The 18,749-nt window shown below is 38.0% G+C and overlaps 1 protein-coding gene across 1 annotated transcript; it reads right to left on the bottom strand.

Annotated features, from left to right (window-relative positions):
- Positions 1-1,003: 1,003 nt before the first annotated feature.
- Positions 1,004-15,468, bottom strand: LOC121407779 (catechol O-methyltransferase A-like). The gene is made up of 4 exons (XM_041598976.1): positions 15,124-15,468; positions 3,925-4,089; positions 1,810-2,003; positions 1,004-1,456 (listed from the first exon to the last, which is right to left on the bottom strand). Exons 1-4 carry the CDS (start codon positions 15,284-15,286, stop codon positions 1,148-1,150), a joined length of 831 nt encoding a protein of 276 aa, XP_041454910.1. The 5' UTR covers positions 15,287-15,468; the 3' UTR covers positions 1,004-1,147.
- Between the last annotated feature and the right edge of the window lie 3,281 nt (positions 15,469-18,749).

The raw sequence follows: 18,749 nt of genomic DNA, 5'->3' as shown, positions 1-18,749 counted from the left end.
TATGTTTATTTTTTATTAGAACACATTTAATCAGGTAAAAAGATCAGCATAAAACTGTTTTTCACCAATGACTTGATGAAAACATAAAGAACAAAAATCATCATATCATACATGAAAATAAAGTAAAAAAATCTAGATCAAAGATAATACTTGGTAACATAAATAAACAAATATTGTTACTTAAATGATAATATGAATCAAACGAAAATATTTTAAGTTATCAAAAGGGAACTGTTAGTAATTAAAAACTACTAATTGCATAATTTATTCGCTGATAAAAACACTGAAAAATTAATAAATTGTTCAATACAAGCATTACATATTTCTTTGCTAATCATTTAAATATATTAAAAATTGTAATCTGAGGAAAAGGAAAAGTAATGGTAAATTTGTACACATACGAACACATCCACTCTAACAGTCCACATTTAAGATGACGTCATGAAATCTTCGGCAGAGAGTAAGCCATGCGTTTTCAACGTTAGAGAAATTGATTTATTTTTTCTAAAGAAAACGCTCTGACTGGAAGTTGTGAAAGTGTATACTGTGAACCTGCCATAGTTACATTCCGTAACGTATTAAATGTCAATTCCCTGCTATAATGAAAACAGTCACACAGTTTGATCACAGTGAGTTCATATAGTGGATTTGTGAAAATATTCACTCTGTTGAAATGCTCAAATCTAACAGTGTGCGGGTGATTTCACATAGTGTTCCACACTGTGAACACTCTGTGGCACACACTGTGGGATATTGTGTTCTCTCCAGTAAGGCCAAGAATGTTGCATTATGGGTTTAATGAACCTGGCTAGATTTGAGTAGATGAAGATTTAAAGTACACTGCAAAAACTCCGGTGTTGATTTAACACCAGCCTGGAATCTATATAATGTCCACACCAGAGAATTGTTGAAGGAACACCAGTTTGGAATCAAACCGATGATGTTTTAATACTAATAGGTGTTGTATAAACACCTGTCTGGTTTTAGACCAAAACGAAACTGGTGTTGTTTAACACTTCTCTGGTGTGTACATATTATATAGATACCAGGCTGGTGTTAAATCAACACCGGAGTTTTTTGAAGTGTAGTGCTTTTGATGCTGCAGGGTTGTATCTATTTCAATATATTCATACATTAAACTCATCACTCAAACCATCACAGATATTTCAAGACCATCAATCATAGCAGTATTCTGCAGAGGGCTCTCGATGAATTCCGAAAGATACTTCGGTGAATTCCGGACGTATTCGAGATAGTCCGGTGCGCCACTCGTAATGACATTATCAGCTATAACGACGTTTCCTGGTCTAATCAAATCTTCCTTTTCCATGAGTAATAAATCGGATTTATATACACTTTTCTGGTGATCGAAGAAGAAGAAATCAAATTCCGCTTTCTGGGATTGGGCACCAAATTGTTTTATGACGTCATGTGAATAGCCCTCCATAATGTGGATCTATAATAACGAAACAACCAATGATAAAAATAGTATTAATATTGGCCTTCCATTGGAGAATAATAATCCAAAATCCAGGGAAATGTGTTTGTTTCATCATATATTTTCACCAGGCCATTACAGTATACCAGGAATGCAATGATATACAGATGTGGAACGCATCTGGCAGTCTCATCTGCATCACGCGATTCAATGTAGCATCAGTAATAACCTTGAAAACTATATTCACAACAATACAATTCATTTAATGATTCAATACTACGTTAATTGACAATAAATGACATTTGACCTTGATCATCATTACAATGACAATTCAAGATTCTCGTGTGATATCGACCGTATTTCTACATTACCGTATCATCCAAGCCGGTAAATTCAACAATTTTTCTGCAGACTTGGGCATACTGTTCATTCGGTTCAACACAGATGTATCGTGCTCCCTTCGGTAGGTTCCTGGCAGCGTTAATAGCTGAGTAGCCAACAAAAGTTCCCAGCTCCAGACACGCCAATGGTTGTCTCTCTTTAATGATGTTTCCAATGATTTTTGCTTTAAATAGAAAACAAATATTTTATATCATGTATGAACCGTGATCCATAATGTTATATTAAATATAATGAAAAATGTATAAATATGGGTATATAATATTCAATTTATTGCGGAGACTAACATCTCTCTTTTGAGAGAGAGAGGCAATTAAGAACTTCTTTTGGTACTTGGTAATATTGTTAGTTAGTGCATGCGGTGTGAATGTATTCTATGGTGAATTAGTATGTTATCCTACAGTTGGGCATATATTACAAGACTATAGAGCTTGAAATGTTGAATTCCGCTAGCCAGTGAGTAGATATGAGGGCTGCTTAAGGTGGCGCTATTAAAGGACAAGTCCACCCCCCCCCAAAAAAAAGAGAAAGATTAATTTCAATGGAAAGAGGAAAATCAAGCAAGCATAACACTGAAAATCAAAATCAGATGTAAAATAAGAAAGTTGTGACATTTAAAAAGTTCAACTAATTTCACAAAACAGACATATCCTGGTCGGTGTGCAAATGAGGGAACTGATGACGTCTTCCACTCACTATTTCTTTGTTTAATTTTCTCGTCATTGTCAATTGAAAGAAAACTTGAATTCCTCCATGAACATGACTGAGGAATTAGCATTATTCTGGTACTATATGGTTTAGTCAAGTTTGCCCTTATTGTCAAATCTGTAAAAAATGACATATTGCATAATTCAAACATAATCGACTGTCTCATTTGCATGTCACTGAGTAAGGTGTGCATATAACTGTTTTGTGAATAATAAGCGAAACTCTTAATTTCAAAACTTTCTTATTTTACATCTAACCTTGATGAAATTTTCAGCATAAAAATGCTTTTTTGATTTTGCTCTGTTTATTCAAATCAACATTTTTCTAGGGTGGATTTGACCTTTAAGGCTGCTGGTTCGATGCTGTTTCTTTGTAACTTTGGAGCGGTTTCTTAAGACCTATCTTCATTTTGATGAGATTGTACGAAATGAGAACGTTTAGGGAACAAGAGTGCAAGGGGGTACCTCCTTGAATTGAGTTTACTTTCGCTATTTATTTTCGTTCTCATGTAGGCCTACTACATATCCGGGCTTAAAGACAAAAACTCGATTTGAATAAAAAGAGAAAAATTCAACAAGCATAACACTGAAAATTTCATCAAAATCGGATGTAAAATAAGAAAGTTATGGCATTTTAAACTTTCGCTTCATTTCACAAACAGTTACTTGCACATCTCGGTCGGTATGCAAATGAGGAACTGATGACATCACTCACTCACTATTTCTTTTGTATTCAATTATATGAAATATGAATATTTTTATTTTTTCGTCATTATCATGTAAAATGAAGTTTCATTCCTCCTTGAACACGTGGAATTCCATTATTTTAACATCATTGTGCTTCATGCAAGGAGGTACTAATCGTCAAATTCGTAAAATTGAAATATTTTATAATTCAAAAATAAAAAACAAAAGAAATAGTGAGTGAATGACATCATCGACTCTCTCACTTGGATGTAACTGGCTCGTTTATATAAATATTTTGTTAAAAATAAACGAAACTTTGAAATGTCATAACTTTCTTATTTTACATCTGATTTTGATGAAATTTTCAGCATTGTGCTGGTCTGATTTTTCTCTATTGATTCAAATCAACATTTTTATGAGGTGGACTTGACCTTTAAGGACTCTTGCTTGCTGAGGGTGTTAAGAATGTTTTATACAAAGAGATATATACTAATAAGTATACATCTCTATGGTTTCATGTGACAGTTATCATCGTCTAACTTAGCCAATTAAAATCCAAAGGAAAATTCCCAAGGATCCTATAATTATACGTGTAATGACAATCCCTTAATATTCAATGTCCATTGCCGAAAAAGTTGATTTATTTATATGCAACCATAGCATAGGCCGTATGCTGCAGTATGTATAATTCACCTTTTGCTGGTCCAAGGCACCATGTCCATTGTCTTTCGTTATTGAAACGATCAAAGGCTGACATCACACTATCAGGATTACCTCTCTGCGCATGCTCAGTGATATATTGATACAATCGATCCGGAAGTGGTCCGTACCATCGATCGTACAGAGTGCTTACAATACCTGAAATGAAGATCGAAAATAACTGTATATCAATATTCCATGTACAGGCGCGTAGCCAGGGGGGGGCGGTCGCCCCCCCCCCCAAAACGTCCCCAAAAAGAAAAAAAAAGAAGGAAAAAAGAGCGGAGAAAAGAAAAAGGGAAGGGAGGAAAGGGGAGAAAGGTAGCTTTGTGTTTTTTTTTCTTAAAAGAGAAACTCCATCACTCTTGCTCTAAATTTATATATGAATTTTTTTTCCGCGCTGCGCGCGGTTAAATGACAATATTGCAATTCTCCATTGTTTCCCCCACCCTTTCTCTAACCCTGTTTTTCCACCTCAGGTATATGTGTTTCTTACCGGTTAAAGTTCAAATGTATCCATTAGGGCATGGAATTAGAGTAAGGCTACGCCAAAGTATATGAAGTTATCTTTTTTTTTTAATTGATCGTGCAGCTTCTGGTCGGGTCGGCTCCGGGCGGGTAAAATTTTATATCAGTTTCCACCTCCATAAAGTCAACTTCTCCTGCTTTTCAGCTCATTACCAAACAACCATAATTCTGGGGCAAACAGGTTCCTAAAATTTGCGTCGTATTAAATAAAGAAGTACAATATATTTTTTTTATCAAATTCTATTAAACTTCATGTCATTTCCCTTCACATTCATCTCCTGCCCTGTTTTGCGCCCTCAGTTTGAAATGTTGAATGACACTTAAGTTTCTTTATTATTCAAAATGAAGCACTTCAGGATAAGTCAAAGAAATTAGGAATCCTCTTTTTTTTAATTTAATTTCAATAAATCACAGAAGTTTCAACTTTTTGCGCACTATTTCCTCATAAAGAAGTTCAATAATCTTAGAAAATCATTTTAATTAGAGCCGATGGTGGTATTAGACGTATCTGCATTATTTTGATGAAACGTCCGCCCTTTGAAATTTCACAGTTTCATTGCTCTGCGCGGGGCTGAAAATCTTTCTCCCGGCATATATACACTTCTTCTCCTCTGTTTTGCGAGTTAAAGATATGCACTGTCGCTAAATTGTTTGTAATCAAATCTGATCTTTCCAAGGGAAGTATTCAATATATCTTTGAGAAGACCCTTTAGTCGGGACCCTTTTCATTGCAAAAAACTGATAAAACGCTTTAGCTTCCGCGCTTCGCGCGAGGGTATTATTATTTTAATTTCCTCCAATGTATTCCTTTTTGTGCGTTCACAATCACTTTTTGAAAACAAATTAAGGTTCATGAAAACAATGTTCAAAATCACAATGAGTCAACTGAATTGGAGCTGAAATAGTCCTTTTCATTTTAATTTATGAAACACCAAAAGCTTCGCGCTCGCGCGGGAGGGGAAACTCCCCCTCCCTGCACCCACCCCCTAGGGAGCGCGCTTCGCGTGCATTTACCGCCCCCTCCAAAATGAAATCCTGGCTACGCGGTTGAGAATAGGCATAAAGGGGAGGGTGCTCTTGTATACCCGGGGGGGGGGGGGGTAGGACATCACCCTTTCCATCTTTGTTTGTTTTTCTCTTGTCATTTAATACATTTTGTTAATATTTCATTTGGTAATTGTTGAAACGCATCAGTATTAATTTCAATTGGGACAACTCACCGGTTGGTTTCCATTTGGTTTGAATTGGTATTCAATTTAGATCATGTAATCCGAATAATTTGCATAATATACGCGTAATAAATGTTATTTTTTTGCAATGTACTTTTTAATCATCTACTTTTTCCAGTGATACATTACTTTCAAGAAACAAGTATAGAATGAGTAACAAACAATGAAATACCTATTAATTATAGATGGCTCAATTGCAATAGATTAAAAGTTTGAGTAGAACACTAACCATAACCAAACCATATCAAGATACATGTACATGCTTTAAGCAACTGCTTTTCACCAGATGTAGTAAAACTTTGCACAATATGCAGACAGACAGTATGTATGCTTCTGCAGTAGCGTGAGCACATAATATTGGTGGAATTTCCTCATTTTCTACTGAGATAATACTAATTTCACTTGTGCCAAAAAAGTTATCATTGCTCCCAGATGAAACCGATTGACTGCATTTGGTTTCAATTGGTGTCCAAATTTACCAATTGGGGACCAATTGAGATCAATTGGCTTTATTTCCAGTTGGGACCAATTGGGACCAATAGTCAGTTGGTTTCAATGGGTACCCATTGTTTTACTGCATGTACTCTAAATTGAAACCGATTGCCAATTGGTATTCAATTTGGATATTTAATGGGTCAATTGGAAATTGTCCTGGGCAGTCATTAAAATATGGCATGCACCGCCCCATTCATCTTGACAAAGAAGATATATTGTGTCGATAGGCAGGGAGATGGTATTTTGTAAATTCTTTCTTTCTGGATGACGAATAACAAATGAAATCTTTGTTGTGATAGATTGGTATGTAAACGTACTAGTTTATTGACAATGTAGGCCTTTTATTCCGCTATGGATCAGATGCGCTTCCGTGCCAACAGTACAATAGGAAAATAACAAACAATGATTTGTATATCGCAGCTCATGGATATATTCAGCTGCGCTCGGTCAGAGCTCGTTTTACTTTTGTCTGCACAGCATATTTTCTTAACTAAAGAGATATGTTTTTAATTTTGATTTGAAGAGAGTCAAACAACTTCTAAGACGACGAATGTTGTTAAAGTTCCTAAATTTTAAGCCTAGCCATGTTTAAAAAGTAGAATAAGATACAGAAGAAAGAAAGATATAATTTCTAGGAAAGCTCGTGATCCTACATAGGCTAGATATCGAAACAGCAAGGAAAAGAAAAAACAGAAAGTGTGAATTTCTTGTAAATGATACTGATGATGTTCACTACCATACATTGTGGGCATTGAGATGGTTGAGATATCTATTAACGAACGACAACAAAATTCGAACCTCGATCTTCACTACTAGGTTTTCTAGTCATTCAGACAAGCACAAATTTTATATCCATACAAACACAAATTTGCTATCCTTACTTTAGCCATACTACTAAGACAAATCTACTTATCCCATAAAGCTACATCAAGCTACATTTTATAGGTCATTTTGTGAAGATTATCGATATTAAGTACATAATTTACCATAATTCATAAATACATAAAAATATATAGATCACCTGTTTCTATATTACCTCCCAAATGACCATTAGAGCTATTTAACTTGACATTAACATATTTCATCTTCAATTTGGACCTCTTCAACAATATTTTGTTTATTTACTTTGCCATTTGAGAATTCGTATACATCTTTATAAGCTTTGTTGAGTTTGTGACTGCTTTCGATATTGACAACAAATCATGCTTCCTCCTCCTCCCTTATAATTGGGAGGCGACCCCGAGGGATGGGGGAGTATACGCGTGCCCCCCCCCGCCCCGAGCCCTGCATGGGAACAATATTTTTAAATAGGGGTGCTGGAATTTGTATAGAAAAAATGACAAGCAAAAAAAAAAAATTTTGGTAAATAAGAAAAAAACTGACAAGCAAAAAAAAAGACAAAATTTAAAACATCGACGCGTTCCTAACTGAATTAAGCATAATTATAGTTGTATTGTGAAAAAAAACGAAACTTTATAGTAGTAGTAGCCAGGCGCGGATCCATGGGGGGGGCCGAGGGGGCCTTGGCCCCCCCCCCTTCGGCGAAAAAAAAAAGAGAGAGGGAAAGAAAGAGAAAAAGAGGGGAAGAGGGGAAAAAGAAGAAAAAGAAGAAAGGAAGAAAAAAAGAGAGGAAAAGGGGGAAAGAAAAAAGAAAAAGAGAGAGAGGAGAGGGGGAAAGGAAGAGGGGGAAGGAAGAAGAGGGGAAAAAGAGAGAGGAAAGGGGAAAGAAAAGAAGAAAAAGGGAAAAGGGGGAAGGAAGGGAAGGAAAAGAGAGAGGAAAAGGGGAAAGAAAGAGAAGGAAAAAGAGAGGGAAAGGAAAAGGAGAAAAAAAAGAGAGGAAGAGGGAAAGGAAGAGAAGAAAAGGAGAGAGAGGAAAAAGAGGAAAGAAAAGGAGGAAGAGAAGAAAAGAAAGGGGAGGGAGAGGGAGGAAAGAAGAGAAGAAAAAAAGAGGGGAAAGAAAAGAAGAAGGGAAAGAAAAAAAGAGGGGAGAAAAAGAGAAAAAAGAGAAAGAGGGGGAAGGAAGAGAAGAAAAAGGGAGGGGGAGGGAGAAGAAAAAAAAGAGGAAGAGGGGGAAGAGAGAGGAAAAGAAAAAGGAAAGAGAGGAAGAGGGAAGGAAGAAGAGGAAAAAAGAGAGAGAAGGGGGAAGAAAAGGGGAAAGGAAGAGAAGAAAAGGGAGGGGGAGAGGGGGGAAAAAGAGGAAGAGGGAAAGAAAAGAAGAGGGAAAGAAAAGAAGAAAAAAGGAGAAAAGAAGAGGGGAAAGAAAAAGAAAAAAGAGGAAGAGGGGGAAAGGAAGAGAAGAAGAGGGAGGGGAGGGGAGGGGGAAAAAAAAGGAAGAGGGAAAAGAGAGAGGAAAAGGAGAAAGAGGAAGAGGGAAGAAAGGAGAGAAGAAAAAAGAAAGAGAGAAAGGGGAAAGAAGAGAAGAAAAGGGGAGACGAAGAGGGAAAGGACGAGAAGAAAAAAAAAAGAGGAAGAGGAGGAAAGAAAATGATGTTCGAACCAAAAGGGCGCTGAAATGATGTTCGAAGGAATGTAAAAATGCTGTTCGAACTGGGGGCAGAATTGATGTTTGAACAGGGGGGGGGGCGAATTAATGTTCGACGTAGGGGCGCCAAATTGATGTTGGAACTGAGGGGGCCAAAGTGATACTCTAGCTAGGGGGGGGGGCGAAATGGTATTCGAACTAGGGGCGCCAAATTGATGTTGGACCTACATGTAGGGGCGCCGAATCGATATTCGAACTAGGAGGGCGCCGAAATGATGTTCGAAGGGATGCCAAAATGATGTTCGAACTGGGGGCCGAATTGATGTTCGAACGGGGGGGGGCCGAAGTGATGATCGACCTACATGTAGGGGCGCCAAATTGATGTTGGACCTACATGTAGGGGCGCCGAATTGATATTCGAACTAGGAGGGCGCCGAAATGATGTTCGAAGTGGGGGCGCCAAATTGATACTCGAACTAGGGAGGGGGGCCGAATTGATGTTCGAGGTAGGGGCGCCAAATTGATACTCAAACTAGGGGGGCGAAATGATATTCGAACTAGGGAAGGCAAATTGAGTTCGAAGGAATGCCAAAATGATGTTCGAACTGGGGGCCGAATTGATGTTCGAACGGGGGGGGGGCATATTGATGATCGACCTACATGTAGGGGCGCCGAACTGATATTCGAACTAGGAGGGCGCCGAAATGATGTTCGAAGTGGGGGCGCCAAATTGATACTTGAACTAGGGAGGGGGCCGAATCGATGTTCGAGGTAGGGGCGCCAAATTGATACTCAAACTAGGGGCGCCGAATTGATGTTCTAACTAGGGGGGCGCAAAATTAATACTCGAGCTAGGGGGCGAAATGATATTCGAAGGGGGGGGACCAAATTAATGATCGACCTACATGTAGGGGCGCCGAACTGATATTCGAACTAGGAGGGCGCCGAAATGATGTTCGAAGTGGGGGCGCCAAATTGATACTCGATCTGGGGAGGGGGGCCGAATCGATGTTCGAGCTAGGGGGGCACCTATGATACTCAAACTAGGGGGGCGCCGAATTAATGTTCAAACTAGGGGGGCGCAAAATTGATACTCGAGCTAGGGGATGATATTCGAACTACGGAAGGCAAATTGAATTCGAAGGGATGCCAAAATGATGTTCGAACTAGGGGCCGAAGTTATGTTCGAACGGGGGGGGGGGGGTGGGGGGCGAATTGATGACCGACGTACATGTAGGGGCGCCAAATTGATGTTGGACCTACATGTAGGGGCGCCGACTTGATATTCGAACTAGGAGGGCGCCGAAATGATGTCCGAAGTGGGGGCGCCAAATTGATACTCGAACTAGGGAGGCGAAATGATATTCGAACAAGGGAAGGCAAATTGAGTTCGAAGGAATGCCAAAATGATGTTCGAACTGGAGGCCGAATTGATGTTCGAACGGGGGGGGGGGGGGCAAATTGATGATCGACCTACATGTAGGGGCGCCGAATTGATATTCGAACTAGGAGGGCGCCGAAATGATGTTCGAGTGGGGGCGCTAAATTGATTCTTGAACTGGGGAGGGGGCCGAATCGATGTTCGAGGTAGGGGGCGCCAAATTGATACTCAAACTAGGGGGCGAAATGATGTTCGAAGGGGGGGGGGGGCAAATTGATGATCGACCTACATGTAGGGGCGCCGAACTGATAATCGAACTGCCGCCTTGTTGTTGGCTCATTGTTCCATATATTGAAAGTTTGAAATGCCTTGGCCCTGAGGTTTTTAGGCATGGCCTTGGGGATTGATGCCTTGGTCTTGGGTATTAAAGCCTTGGCCTTGGAGGTTTGAGCCTTGACTACAACACTGATGGACATATTGATAGATATTATTTACAGAAATTTTGAAGTTTACTTGCAAGCACTAAGAAATAAATGTTCAGAATTGAACCCCGAAAGGTTGATGCAAAATGAGCACCCTATGGGTTAAAAAATTGAACCCTGCGGTTGGGGTTAATTTTTGCACCCTGCGGGTTCAAAATTGCACCCCTAGGGGTTCAATTTGAAATTTAGGGGTGCATTTTTGAACCCGCAGGGTGCAAAAATGAACCCCAACCGCAGGGTTCAATTTTTAAACCCCAAATCAGGGGTTCAATTTTTGAACCCATTGGGTGCTGATTTTGCAAGAACCTTTCGGGGTTCAATTTTGAACCTTTATTTTTTAGTGTGCAATATGTAAAAGAATAAATGATACTTTCATTGTAATGGTGAAAGTTTCGGATGCGTTTTTTTTTTTTGACGAATCGTCAAATACTCAAATAACTGAAATAACTCTATGGTTTATATCGTTCCTATATTTTTTGTTTCATGTAGTAACGCGTATAAGACAGCTATATACAGTTGATGATACGACACCTTTTCTTTTCTAACCTACAGTGGGAAATCACGTTTTATTTTTTTTAAACGAATTCCACTGAAAATATTACGTGGATTTACTCAGGCCTAAACTGCATTGCTATCATTTACATTTATTGTTACATCTTGAAATAGTTGATGTATACAAGATACATGGGACCTTGGCATTCATGTTTCACTAGTATTGTATGAAAGAGAGAGATAAGAACTTATCGTCCAAAATGATGCGAACTTAAGAGCATTGTTTTCATATTTATAAAGACACTGACAATAAAGTATATTTTTACAGTAATTTATCTTTAGTATCTTATATTCTTTTGATATACACCGTTTACACGCATTTTGTTTCTTTTGAAAATCTATTTGGAGTATATAAAATTTGAGCAAGATTATAAGATGCATAACCTTTTGATACTTTATATGATTGTTGCAAGAGCGGAAGAGCCAATGTTTGCTGATTAGGATTGACAAGACAACTCACTGTTTTGAATGGAATTCAAGCGAATAACAAAAGATTATATAATATATCCAAACACTTACAGATCAAAGTAGGCAGTGCACTCCCAATTAGTAAATGCTGAGTGCTGACTACTGAATCTACCTCACCTTTATATTAAAAAACATGTAAATTTATATCTTTTTCAAGAATATCTTACCCAAAATAAAATATTAATTTTCTTTCATGCAGAATATACAATTTAGTTATTGCACAACCAGTTTTCATACGCGGCGATACAGGGGCGTCATCCCCGTAAGATTTCCAACCCCTGAAGCAAAAAGTAGAAAAGAAAAAAATAATGGGAGTACCCACAAGAACGAAGAATGCCTACAATGCAAGAGAGGTTTCTGTGAGAAGTATCTGAACTAGACATTACCCATTCGGCAATTGGAGTCAATATTTCGGAACGATTATTACTTGACTTGAAATTAGGGCCCCCTAAGAAATCCTGGATCCGCGCCTGGATCCCGCTCACATAATTCTAGCAGGGCCTACTCTGATGAGAAGTTAAACGAATTGAAAGCATCAAATGGTTAAAATAGAAATCGCTCGAGTTTCCCGCTCGCATCGATTATTTGTTAAAGTGATATTACATTTATTCATGAACACATCATTATAAAAACATTATTCAATTGCATCTTCTTCATGCATAGGCGGATCCAGGTGGGGACCCGAGGGGCCCGGACCCCCTATTGGTAGAGCAAAAAAAGGGGGGGGAGAAAGAAAAAGGAAGGAAAAGAAAAAAGAAAAGGAGGAAGACGAATGATAAAATAAGATGAGAGGAAGACTTGGAAAAAATATTTTATGTCACTATATAAAATTTTCGCTCACGCTTCGCGCTCGCATTGGCTGTTAAGTGATCAAAATATCTTGTTCAACACGGAGCTTGAATATCAAGTTTAGAAGTCAGTATACAAAACATATTTCTCCTTGGAAATCGAACTTTCATTAATTTTTGTGATTTACATATTGATTTTTAAAAAGTGCTCTGTAAAAATGTTACTTTTATGGTCTGAATATTAACATTTTCCAATTGCGCTGCGCGCTCGCGAATTTGATTTATCAGGTACCTATTATTTTCATGTATTCCACAAAGTTTTCAAAATATCCCTTTTCAGGTCTGATTGTCAAAACGCATCAGCTAGCGCTGCTATGCTTGCATTTTTGATTGGCAGGTTATGTATGTCTCAATATTGATTGTATAACAAACTACTTAAAATCCCCTTTTCATGACAGTTTATCAAAAATTTCTGCTCGCGGTTTGCGCTCGCATTAATGGTTTAAAATATATCAACTAATTAATGATGCATCCTATTCATGAATAAAAAGGTGCTTGAAATGTTCAGTGTTCAGGCCATAATATCATCAGATTCCGCGCCCTCATTATGCATTAATACTAAGATATCAATTTAATAATTAAATTGTCACTTTTGTTTTATCTCGCGCTTAGCAAGATGAATAGGAAGATATATAGTCATCATATTCATATGATAACATGTCCTAAGGATGTCAAGGTCCTATGTCTCAAAATTAAAGTAATAATGAAACATATCAGCTCTTTATCAAGTGCGATTTATATCCACCTTACAAGTTTCCTACAAAGTGTTTGAAATATAAGATCGGAATATCAAATATTTTAAGCTCGCGCTTCGCGCTCGCTTTTATTTTCATGATAAAAGATTGTTTAGAATGCCTAGATTCTAGGTGTAAATCTGAAACACGCGCGCGCATTTTCATTCAGTTATCCAGTTTCAGATCACAATATCGAAAAATTCTGCTCGCCCTTTGTGCTCGTAATAGGAAGATCCCCTTTCTCATCCCTTTCATGATTTACAAAACACGAATAGAGTTTCCCGTTCAAGGTCGAAATCTCGATTTTTTTTTACGCTCGCACTTCGCGCTCGCATAATTTGATTGTGAAATATGTAATGTCTTCATGGCTAAATGCAAGCAGTCCTTAAAAGGCACTTTTCGATCAGTTCAAAACGTATACAAACATTTTCTAATCGCGCTTTGCACTCGCATTACTCATCTTTTTCATGATTTAGGAAACATGAATAGAGTGTCCCGTTCTAGGTATAAAACTACAATTTTTCCGCTCGCACTTCGCGCTCGCATCAATTGTTTAGTTATACTGTATAGCTATCCTGTTCATGATTACAAAAACTGATTAAAGTTTTCCATTCTTTATGTAGAAATGTCAAAAATTTTCAGCTCGCGCTTCGCGCTCGCATTATTTGATTGTTGAAATCTTTAACGCCTTCATGGCTATCTGTATGCAGTCTTTAACAGGACTGGTAGGCCTACCTTTCCAATCAGTTCAAAACGTTTATCAAAAAATTATACTCGCGCTTCGCGTTCGCAGTATTGCAGGCACATCTTTTTTCAGAATGTTCAAATTTTAGGAAAAAATACATACAATTTCAAAATTTTTTTTTTATACATTTATGTTGATTTAGAGAATAAAGCTAAGAGGTGACTTATAGGACTACCCCCTTCAAAGAAACAAACGAAAAAAAAACATCTTCGAGCGGCCGATCGGGGAAAATGTGGCCCCTTTATTGGCAAAGGCTGAATCCGCCCCTGATTCATGTGCTTATGAAATAAGATAATTCAACATGCATTTAAGGCACTTATGATTGCCTGGGGGGAGGGAGGGGCCGCCATTGGCGGCGGAAGCCAAAAAATGTAGGGGGTGTGCACTTGAATTTTTGGGATGGACACAGGTACAAAATTGGACAAGCGCCCCCCAAAAAGGTTATCAACCTAAATTTTAGGAGTTGCTAAACCAAAAAATTTTGACAAGCAAAAAAAAAAAAAGGCCATCAACCTAGGGGGGGGGGGACAACACACGTTTCAGGGGGAGTCCACGTGAATTTAGGGGGGAACCAGAAAAAAAATTGCCCAGCCAAAAAAAAAAAAAAAAAAAGTTTATCAAAAACAAATTTAGGGGGGACCGTCCCCCGTCTAAAATTTAGGAGGGGACACGTCCCCCCGCTTCCGCCGCCTATGGGGGCCCCATTTTTCCGAAAAGTACAACAGGGCGCCAAAATCAGGTCGAATTTGGGCCCCCCTCCCTTCGAAATCCTGATCCGCGCCTGGTAGTAGCAGAGTAGTAGTAATATTAGTTGTTGTATCGAGTAGCAGCAGCTACTACCATTTCGTCCACTCACCACATGGTCTTTTTTAATTAAGTCTAATGCCATTCTGTCCATCAAAATTTCGTCTAACAACCATTTGGTCCAATGCAATCATCATGACCATTTCGTCCCAGAACCATTGGTCTTTGTTACATTTTCATTCATTTGTACACTTAACACTTGGCAATGGTATATGGACTAAATGGCTCTTGGGCCAACTGGTTATTAGACGAAATGGTAAGTGGACGATTTGGCAATTAGAGCATGCAGATAGTTGACGAACCGATGGTAGACCAAAATGATAGTACAGAGTAGACAATTATATGCTATTTGACGATATTGGCAGTTGGGGAATTAGAAATAAACCAATATTGCCGTCTGTATTAAACATAATGCATGAACAAGTATAGTGGATAATTTTCTTACCACTTGGTAAATACAATGATTCAAATACAGTCACACGAATAGCATGGAACCAGCCCACTTGTAGTCCTTTCCTCTTATTATCTTCAGCCCTAGCTGTTCCCATGCGACGACATGGCTTGCTGTCTTTCGCAAAACTCCGTAAGCCGTCCATCACTTTGCTCATCCTAGAAAAATGGAAAGTTAGGGCCTATACTTCCAACAAGTTTTCACCATCATACTTCGGACTCATACACCACCGGAATACCAAAATATATCCCCTTGTATTGTATCACTAATCTATGTATCCCGTGATATACGCCGGGTGAATAAAACAGCGGCGTAACAGGGGTCGGTGGCCGGGGGGGGGGGGGGGGGCAGGGGCCACAAATTTCCCGTTCATATCATGGTATGAACAGGCTTAATGGTGTAATGAGGCGGAGATTTTTAGAGGGTCAGACAAAAGCTGCTTAATATGTACCGAGTGAGCGAAGCGAGAGAGAAAAAAAATCACATTTTCATGAGAATTTAACTCTGAGATATTTTTTGACATTATATTCAGTAAAACAAATCATATCCTACACTTTTCTATAGCTTTTTCCCTCCTTTTTTTTCTTGGTTGTAAAACTTTTGAAGACCATGGCCCAACCCTTCCATACTCTCTATACGGCAGTGCGATGTGGTTGGGTTCCGTCTGGAGCCACCGGTCATTATGTGTCATACCACTGGTGAAAAACAATGCTGACTCTCGCTGTGGATGAGGGTCAGTGATTTTTATACGCCCGCGACGATGATATCACGCTCGGTGTCCCGGGGGGGGGGCACTTCCATTGACTAGTGGATCGTGGATACCATGCGCGACCAAGGAGTATCGAAAAGCACAATAAACAAGTATTCTGAAAATGCACCCCTCACAGTCACAAGTATTGGCGTGTGAAACCCTACCTTTGACAACTCTTGGAAACAAAGCGACTAGTAGACTTGTTAAGAGGTTGAACGCTGCATTTTTGAGTACAAATGTCCCACTTGGCACAAAATTAATGTTCCTTGAGTCAAAAGAAAAAGATTCATCAAAGAGACACGCTGTATCTATGCAAATAAGCAAGTAATTTGCATAAATTTGCATATTATGTTGATATAGTATAAATAAGTAATTCAGAATATATATTTCACCAGAACTGCCCTAAAATTGGAAATAAAGACTTAGGGTAAGACAGGGAAGAAAATTGTCATAAAACAATTGGGATATCCTTGTTTATTATTACCTAATTTACATAAATTATGCAAATTATAATTTAAAACAGAGTATTTTTTCAAGAATCCTGAACTGTTTTATAAATAACAGCAATTAATACAAAATGTCAACATTCTACATGAAAGAGAATATATTAGCGAAAACATCGATATGCTTCATGACAGTATTAGTGTCTTAATTTGCTTAGAAAGAGGGAAAATATGTCAAAATGTATGACGTGATTTTGCGCTAAAACGAGACCAAAACAACCTCTATGTCACAGTCACACTCACGAATCGGACAATAAAGCGATCAATGGTATGTCATTCGAGATAACACAATCTCAACACAATAGCTTCCATCGGCTTCTCGTATCGCTTTTGTTGGTGTGTCTGCCACACCGTAATCTATGCTATATACAGGCAAAATGCATTCGGTATCGGTAAAACACTATTAATTTTGTTTCTAATTTCTTTCCCTTGGAAAATTTACAGGAGACATTGCTTTGCAGGTTACTGCTTTAATGAAGCTCTGGCACATGAATCATAACGGTGTACCCCACCTTCAATCAATATATAACTTTGTTACAATATATATCTTTTGGAGACCCCAAAGTGGCAAAACTGCATCTCCCCGGCATTCCCGCTACTTTACAAACCAGTTTGACTTGTATTATCAACTTGAAAACACACAGATGTATGGGACATCAGACAACATGATTCCTGAAAAAAAGTTTTTTATTTTTGTTTATTTAAGCCCACGGGAGCCCTCCGAATTTACCCCATCCCCTCTCCGTATTTTGACTTTAAATAAAAAAAAATCATGTTTTAAAGCCATCGGCAAGGCAAATTGCGTTTTTTTGTATAATAACGCAACTTTTATATCTAAATTTTTATATTTACATTCATCATTATTGATATTATTATAATTATTATTGATATTATTATTATTGTTCTGCAGTTTGTAATAATGCTCTTGCACAGTAAAGGCTATAACCCAACAGGTGCATGCCTAGGATACCCTTCCCTTTTGGTTTTATGTATTAAAAAATAGTTTATTTTCTTTAGAACTCTTAAAAGATTACTTTTGTTTGTACTGATACCTTGGAATAGATTGAGGAGAAAATACTCTTCAACTGACATGTAGAGGAGCTGTGGTAAATTGAAGAACAGCCACACGGCCCTTTATTGATTCCACTCTATGTTGAATTTAAATATTTTGAGAGCCCAATCGGAAGAAAGATACATTTCTACTACACACAGTAAAGCCTCTTTGCGTTCTCCTCTTGGAAAAACAAACAAACATAGAAGGCATTGTTTTATATCTCATAAAATAAGTTCGTGTACGTGACGGTGGCCTGTCGAAGTTGCCAAAACCGTTTATTTTGTTTTGACAATATATATTTAGAATATCGTCTAAATGAAGCCCTCATCTGGAAAAGGGCACTTATCAAAGGCAGCATCTACATTATATAGAGGAGGCCTTGGCACTGGAAGAGGGGGCTGAAGCTTGTTTAATTTCTTGGGACGAAAATTTTACATTGAACCTTTTTTGATTTTCAAATTTACATCAATAAATTTTACAGGCAAATAAACAAAAAGGATTGCACTACAAAATGAAGTTTTTGGGGTAATGTTTCTTTTTTTGGTCACATCGGAATCCATGCTATCTATCGAGAATTCACAGGGGCCTTTGCTCGTTGACTTCACAACACTATGCTACAGGTATGGGTTGCAGTCTAATGTGGTATCTTGACTGTGCTTCAGCCTTCCAAGTACTAGGGCTCATCTATATGTAGATGCTGCCTTTAATAAGTGCCCTTTCCAATGAAGGCTTCATTTAGACGATATTGTAAATATATATTGTCAAAACAAAATAAAGGGTTGGGCAACTTCGACAGGCCACCGTCATGTACACGAACTTATTTTATGCGATATAAAACAATGCCTTCTATTTTTTTTTTTCAAGAGGAGAAAGTAAAGAGGCTTTACTGTGTGTAGAAATGTATATTTTTCTTCCGAATGGGCTCTGAAAATATTTAAATTTAACATAGAGTGGAAGCAATAACGGGGTTTGAGTATTATAGAGCTTACGTGTGGCTTCTTTTTTTTAATGTACTACAGCTCTTCTACATGTCAATTGTAGAGTATTTTCTCCTCAATCTACTCCATATATAAATACAAACAAAAGTAATCTTTTGAGAGTTCTAAGGACAATAAACTATTTTTGAATACATAAAACCAAAAGGGAAAAGGGTATCCTAGGCATGCTCCTGTTGGGTTATAGCCTTTACTGTGCTAGAGCATTATTACAAACTGCAGAACAATAATAATAATAATAACATTAATAATAATATTAATATAGATAAATATGAAATATAGATATAAAAGTTGCTTTATTATACCCCAAAACGCAA

Source organism: Lytechinus variegatus, chromosome 2 (assembly GCF_018143015.1).
Source record: "Lytechinus variegatus isolate NC3 chromosome 2, Lvar_3.0, whole genome shotgun sequence".
NCBI lineage: Eukaryota > Metazoa > Echinodermata > Echinoidea > Temnopleuroida > Toxopneustidae > Lytechinus > Lytechinus variegatus.
Note: the sequence above shows the minus strand (reverse complement) of the source record. Positions and strands in the feature narration are given on the sequence as shown.